This window comes from Gossypium hirsutum, chromosome A07 (assembly GCF_007990345.1).
Source record: "Gossypium hirsutum isolate 1008001.06 chromosome A07, Gossypium_hirsutum_v2.1, whole genome shotgun sequence".
Taxonomy (NCBI): Eukaryota; Viridiplantae; Streptophyta; class Magnoliopsida; order Malvales; family Malvaceae; genus Gossypium; species Gossypium hirsutum.
Window position 1 is genome coordinate 63,321,058 of NC_053430.1, and position 7,435 is coordinate 63,328,492.

Below are 7,435 nucleotides of genomic sequence, written 5' to 3' on the forward strand. Positions count from 1 at the left end.
GGGGTGTTACACCTTGATATCAGTAGTTTGAATATAAATTACCTTGATTTGGCTTCGGGCCATGGTATAGGTATTTAGTGTGTGAGACTCCAAGTATCCGACTTCTATTCCTAATGGTTCAATGGGTTAATGGATGATGTGGTTGAGAATGGAATTGGTACGAGATGATATAGGTATGTGCGTAAACCATATTAGCTTAGAATCGAAAAATTGGTGAAGAAAGTATATAGTTTTGTGAAAGCGTAATTGAAAAGTTTGTTAGTTGATGTGAATTCATGTACTTATAATTAATTGTTGAATTATGTAACACCCCAAACCCAGCCTAGACGTTATGGCCGGATCCAACGTGTCACATTGAAGTTTTTAAGAAAACCCATGCCTCTTTCAACATCCTTCTTAGTGTTTTAAAAGATAGTCTTTGCTAAGTTAATAAAGTGAATGGAAGCTGTGCACCAGGTAGGTATCCGAAACAGAGGAGGTGAGCCATGAAGGCTACTTAAGTACCAAGCTCTTGATTGGATCCAATCCTAGACATGCCCACAACCATTGCCACACTTTGGTGCGAGGTTAGGTTTTGAGAAAAACGAGTTGGAATTCATTTAAGTAGATATTTTTGATAAACCGATTAATTGTATCCACTACAGGAAAATAGGGCTTTAGCGGCGTTTTTAGCGGCGTTTTATCAAAAAACGCCGCAAAATTGTAAAACACAAAGCAATAGCGGCGTTTTTGTAAAAAAAGCCGCTAAAGATAGAGCATTAGCGGCGCTTTTGGCAAAACGCCACTAATGACCAGAGCATTAGCGGCGCTTTTGTAAAAACGCCGCTAAAGACCAGAGCATTAGCGGCGCTTTTGTAAAAACGCCGCTAAAGACCAGAGCATTAGCGGCGCTTTTGGAAAAACGCCGCTAAAAGTCATATAACCCCTAAACCTCAAAAAACCATAAACACTAATCTATAACCCCTAAAATAATAATTATTAAAATTTATGGTTATACAATATATTAAATATTTTCTTATATAATCGTAAAAGAGATAGTATTAAATTTAAAATATTGAATTAATTATCATTATAGTTTATGGTTTATGATTTAAGATATATGGTTTAGGGTTTAAGGTTTATGAGTTAACTATGGTTTAAGATATATGGTTTAGGGTTTAATGTTTAGGAGTTAACTAGTATTTGAAGGTTTATGATGAATTATGGGTTTAGGGATTATGATTTAGGGTTTAGGGTTAGGGTTAGAGTTTAAGGTGTAAGGGTCTGGGGTTAAGGGTTTAGAGTTTAGTGTTTATGGGATAGGGGTTAAGAGGTTTAGGGTTTAGATTAATTAGTATTTTTTAATTTATATATTAAGTGATTTCTTATATAATTGTAAAAGAGATAATCTTAATTTGAATATATTAAACTTATGATTATAGTTTAAATTATTTAAGAGATAATAGATAAACTTTATATATATTAAATGGTTTAAGATTTAATCTAAAAATATTTTGATATATTAAAAATAATTCAATTCAAATTAATTCGTCTACACTTAATTTATTTAAGTGAAATTTAAACTTAAAATTTAGTCCTTATATTTTAATTTGATTAGTTTTAGTCCCTGTATTTTTCAAATCGATCAAATTTATCTTTTGTACTTTTCAAAATTTAAAATTTTAGTCATGATCACTCAAATGATAGCAATTATATATGTTTGGTTAAATTCTGCTATTAGTCTTATATTGTGCGTAAAGTTGTAGGTTGAGTTCATGTTATCCAATTAGATCATTCTTGGTCCCTATACTTCTCGACTTTTGAAATTTTAATTTTGACACAAATGACAACTATTAAATCCGTAACTGGCTTTTTGTGAGTAATATGTTTGTTACATTAGATTTTAGAAATAGCAAAACTTAATGAATTTAATAGCTATCATTTAATTAATACTACAATTTCAAAATTTCAAAATTACAATGACTAAAAAATAACAAAATTAAAGTAAAATGACTAAATCCACAACTTACATATAATTCAATGACTAATAGAAAAATAATAATAATTAAAAATATTTAACTTGTTTATATTTAAAAAATTAATAAATATCAAATGAAAATAACATGTATATATTTATAAAAAAAATTAAAACAATATCATTAGCTTTAAGTAAATTTACGTTAAGTATTTATAAATTTAATTGGAAATTTAACTTAAACGGGGTCGTTTTCCTTTTTGAAACGTTTTCCTTTTTGAAATGTTTTCTTTTTCTCATGCTCGACACTAAAACCCCTAATTTTTAAAGTCATTGAATATATATTAATAAAAAAACATAATTGTTTAACTTAAATATGATTGTGCTTTAAGCATGATATTAATATATTTTATTTTTATTCAAGTCTCACTTCATTCAATATATGAGCCTAAAATTTTATCTAAGTATGCCCATATTAATAAAAGGCTTAACCTAAACCCAATTTAATATATATATATTTATATTATTTTTAATTTAATATTTAATATCCTATATATGTAATTGTATTAAAATTTTTAATTTATATTTATTAAAATTTTATATGTAATTGTATTAGCATTTTTTAATGTTGACATTGTAGTAATATATAATATTATTATAAATTTAATTTTTATGTATTATAAATTTTATAATACATAAGAATTACATAATATACAAAACATTATAAAAATTATATTTTTACAGTTTGTGCATATAATATACGATGCAATTTTTTAATCCATTTACATTTTATGCAAATTTTTAATCCATTTACATAATATACGCCAGTAATATCCATTTACATTTTTCGCAAAAACCTTAGCATTTGCCTTAACACATTTTTATCGCCTCACACTCTCTGTTTTCACTTAGTTTCTGATTCTTCACTTTCATTACTTCAAACTCTCGCAGCGATGAGACCTCCAAGAGGTAAGTAACCAACGTCTTTTACGTTTCCTATAATTTTTAGTTACAGACTCTCGTTATGTCATTCCTAATGGTTTAATCATGTTTCAGGCCATGGTGGTGGTGGGTTTAGGGGCAGAGGTGATGGTGGAAGAGGGAGAGGAAGAGGAGGTGGTGGAAGAGGTGGTGATAGGGGCGTAGTGCCATGAAATCCCGCGGCAGACTGGTGTTTGATTGTTTCTGTTTTCTTATAGTTCGATGGAACAAAAAGATTCTCCAACTTTAGTTGACAAAAACTTTCCTCTTTCCTCTTTTCTCTTGTCATTGTGAAATCATTCTTTCGCTAGATCCATAGAAGTTGTTTATTAACTAGAACTTGGTTTTCTGCATTCTTGTTTACAATTATGGCTATCGGTTCTTGCTGTAATGTTATAGAGGAAAAAGGTAGGTTCTATTTTATCTATTTTCTTCATTGTGTTAAACCAGAAATATTATAATGAATGCAGGATGAAATATTATCTACTGAAGTAATAAAATAGAGTTCATTAGTTTTCATTCTTATTGAGAATCAAATATGTGAGTTGAATCCTAATGCTTTCAGGTTGTGAATTATGTTGTGTAAATTATACTAGGGTTCCAAGTTCCAACACCAGAAGTCCAATGTTGCTGTTGTTGATTTGTGGAGGAGGTAAATTGGTCCTTTCATACACATTTAATATTCTTTATAGGGATAGACACAGTGGTATTCCCAGTCTGACTTTGTTTAGTGGGAGAAAATATGATGATTAGCACTCCGTCTACACTTAAACAACAGCTTTTCTAATTATGCTGGAAATGGCAATGGCAATGACAAGGAAAATGTTGCTGGGGTTTTGGAGACCAATGGGGATCTTAAACCCAAATTCCAAGGGGAAAAACGAGCTATACAGGTGCATCAATTCTCTTTAATATAATTTTAGCCCTTTGTGCTTAAATCTTGTACTATTTCAACTTTAATTTGTGTTATGATTATTGTTCTTTTAATTTCTAACTATTTTCCTTTCTCTTCCTCCGTAGCCATAGAATTTGCTGTTTTCTGTTGGTTTTGGGATGAAGTAGAAGCTCTCTTTAAAAACCATTCTCTGTCTGACTCACGTTATCTCCCGAGATATTTATCTATGATTTTATATTATATTTTAGTTCTTGATATTAATTCAGTTGAAAAATGATTAAAAATCATTTTTTTACAAATATCAAATGCCATATAGAGTGTCTTTTTATCTTTGAACTTAAGTATAACTTCAATTAAAGTTTTTTTTTCCGTAATGTTTTGTTTTGTAAATATAATTTATATATTGAAATTGAGAGATCTTATATAATATAATGAACAAAAACTATTGCAGGCTGTAATAAAATATATTGAAAGTTTATATATTACTGGTACTTAATTATATCTTCTTTTTTTTCTGTCTTTAAACTTTTCTAGATAAATTATATTTAAGGTTATAAAACTATTAATAAATTTATACTTAATTTAAAGTTGAAACTATTTAAAAATTTCATGAAAGTTATTATTTAAATAAGTTTTTTTTCTTTCAACAACAGCAACATTGGACTTCTGGTGTTAGATGTTAATTTGGGATCACCATTGTGTTGACATTAACATTCAAACATGAGAATGAGACAGCTATATTTGAGATGAACCTGCATGATATGTCTTCATTCCTTTGCAACCTTCATCTTTAAATAAATATACATCCACACACACATAAACACATATATTTTTTCAGTTTGAATTCATATAACTTATGTAGAGAATTGTGAGAACCCTGTCATGTTGGATGCTCCCGTCTCTAGAGGTGTTGTAGCTGCTGAAGCTGGTTCACTTACTTTCATGGTACGAATTCATTTTTGATCACCTTCTTTTTCTAGAGTTGACCTATTATATATTGTTTTCCATTGAATGTATATGGACACTCATTAACTTCTTCCCAACCTTCTTTAGTTCTTCCCTAGGATAGGAGTCTACTAGTAAATATTTTTCCAATTATTTTAACCTTTTTCGTGAGTTTACTGTTTAGTATCAATTCCATTGCAAGATATTATAATTTTTACATTATATTTTCAATGATGCATGTAAGATTAGTTGCCACAGAAGTCTGGTATTTTAGAAACACAAATGATATTAGGTTGGCAACACTTTTAGGTAGTATTAAACTTATGATAAAAAATGCCATGTGATCCAGGTTGGTGGCTCTGAAGATGTGTATCTTGCTGCCAAATCCTTACTCCTCTCGATGGGAAAAGAGGAACTGCAAGAGGCTATTGATTTTATATCTCTGTTCGGGTAAAGTGGGCTTTGTGCTTCAGTCAGAGCTGCCTTGGTTCTTAGTGGTAGTATGGGTTCTATCTAATTCAAAAATGAGAAAGAAAAGGAAAGAATGGGCAGATAATGTATCTTTCAAAAATGATGAAAGTGCCACAAGTAGAGTCAAAACTAAGAGTGTTTTGTTTCAAGATTCAGTTCCGAACTCAGGTTTGGCGGTATCTCCATAGTAAATCTGATTTGATAAATTTACAATATTATTCAATAATTAATCTCCTTCTTGTTTCTCCTTTTTCTTTTATTGAATCACTTGTTTATCCTCTGTTCTTACATTTTTTTACCACCTGCAGGTTTCTGAATTTAAAGGAGCTTAATACTGTAAATTCTGCATGTAATGAGGTATATCATTAATGTTGTTGATGACGGCAGTGTTTATTCGTTCTTATCTTACAACTTTTGTATTGGTTATATAGGTACGAAATTTCCTTAAATTGAAGGATCTCATGAAGAAAATTCTCTATCTGGGAAATACATTGAACCAAGGAACTGCAAGGGGTAAGTGGCATTCAATTTCTCCTTTTGGCTTCAGTCTTTGATGCTACAATTGCAGCTTGTAAAAGATTATGCAGAGAAAATATTACTAGCTAAACAACATGTAATGTATTACTAAAACCAATTAAGGTTCGCTTGTCCAGTCCTTGCATTATCTAAGAATTGGGTAATATTCAAATCAATCAAAACTAGTTATTTATTGAACAGGTAAAAACCAATTATTTTTTTCCCTTTTTCTTAAATTAAAGACCATGCCATTAAGGTAAATGCTTATTATTGTTAACTATTAATTATATTAACTATTTATTTTACATTAAATTAATGTTTAAACATAAAAAATAAAATAAGAAACAATCAAACCAATTGGTTTAACCTGTGGTCCAGTTTCTTTAACATTGGCATTTATGTCCTTTAATGTCGAACTTCTACATTTATGTCTTTCATTTTGAATTTTTAGATGATAGTAGTGTCAATCAATTCTTTGTCCCTTGTTATGCTATTAGTTCCTTTGTTTTGCATTTTCTTTTTTTCTTTTTTTGCCAAAGCCACTTGTCCCAGGTGTCATGTTTTTTTATGCAACTTTAAATTTAAAGTTGAACTCAGGGAAGAAATAAAGATAAAAACAACTAACATAGTGGATCAGGAAATGCTTTGCCATGAGCTGCTTTCTGTTTGACTTGTTTACGTATCTAAATAATAGATTGTTTGAGGATAGGCCATGGATTTGGTGATATTTTTATTTAAACTATGTAGGTTTTAGATGCAACGCCTGTAAATGCAAGGCACATGATTAATAACATGATCAATGATTTTTGTCGAAACAATTCTAATTCTTGCATATATGATTAATAACATGATTAATAACATGATTAATGGTTCTTCAAATTTTCCAAATGTGTCTTTAAGGTGCTCGAAAATGTCATATTAATGTTGTCCATATATGATTTGAATGCTGGAAATTTACAGCATTTAGTTTCCTGCTTGAAGTTGATTAAACCATGCTGTAAATGCAAACATTATGCTGTTCACATGCTAAATTAACCATTAGTGAGCTTAAATTGATCTATTCGAATGTGTTAAATTCATTGTTCAATGTGATGTTATTTCTGCTAATGTATTGAGTATATTAAGTTGTGCAATTTGATGTTATATGTGGCGTTAATATTGACTTGTTAATTGCATATTTTATTATTAATTTGATGTTATATGTGTCATTCATTAACTTTTTTTTTCTTTTTTCTCAGGTTTGAGTTTTTGTTGGATACATGGTCCAGGATTAGCTGATTCATGCATAGTGACGACTTGTTTAAGCTAACTGTTTATCTTAAAGTGTGCATTCTATCATTATTTTGTTCTATTTGTATTTTGTTAGATTTCTGGTGTAGTATGATAAGTGCGGTATTTTGTTTGGCGGGATGTATTTATATCATAGATTATTCTTCTTCTCAATATTTTGATAATGAATTTTAATTTTTTTATATTTTCAGGACTTTTTATAATATTTTATTTTTTTAATTTTTATGACCTTTAGCGGCGTTTGTTGGAAAAGCGCCGCTAAAGTCCTGACTTTTAGCGGCGTTTTTTCAAATAAACGCCGCAAATTTTGCAGCGCCGTCTATAGCGACGTTTTTTGCGGCGCTTGCAAAACGCTGTGAATAGTTTAGTGGCGCTTAAAGGCG

General features: G+C 29.8%; 1 protein-coding gene across 10 annotated transcripts; it reads left to right on the forward strand.

The window, feature by feature from the left end:
• The first annotated feature begins 2,777 nt into the window (after positions 1-2,777).
• LOC121232354 (formin-like protein 20) lies at positions 2,778-7,205 on the forward strand. 10 transcript variants are annotated; one of them, XR_005930746.1, is made up of 9 exons: positions 2,778-2,923; positions 3,011-3,343; positions 3,532-3,587; positions 3,714-3,828; positions 4,693-4,775; positions 5,125-5,414; positions 5,555-5,603; positions 5,678-5,759; positions 7,001-7,205. XR_005930746.1 is itself a non-coding variant. In XM_041118159.1 (4 exons), exons 2-4 carry the CDS (start codon positions 5,331-5,333, stop codon positions 7,069-7,071), a joined length of 426 nt encoding a protein of 141 aa, XP_040974093.1. In that variant the 5' UTR covers positions 4,375-4,775; positions 5,125-5,330; the 3' UTR covers positions 7,072-7,205. The 10 variants fall into 10 exon arrangements, 1 of the variants encoding a protein (XP_040974093.1); XR_005930744.1 differs by having other exon boundaries at positions 3,011-3,587; XR_005930749.1 differs by having other exon boundaries at positions 3,501-3,587; positions 5,125-5,603.
• The last annotated feature ends 230 nt before the right edge of the window (positions 7,206-7,435 follow it).

What these genes read in the sequence shown, in the direction of transcription:
- LOC121232354 (XM_041118159.1), top strand. Translation starts at nt 5,331, where the DNA reads ATGTATCTTTCAAAAATGATGAAAGTGCCACAAGTAGAGTCAAAACTA. An exon ending in TAAATTCTGCATGTAATGAG is followed by an intron (nt 5,604 to 5,677) that starts GTATATCATTAA and finishes TTGGTTATATAG; the next exon opens with GTACGAAATTTCCTTAAATT. An exon ending in GAACCAAGGAACTGCAAGGG is followed by an intron (nt 5,760 to 7,000) that starts GTAAGTGGCATT and finishes CTTTTTTCTCAG; the next exon opens with GTTTGAGTTTTTGTTGGATA.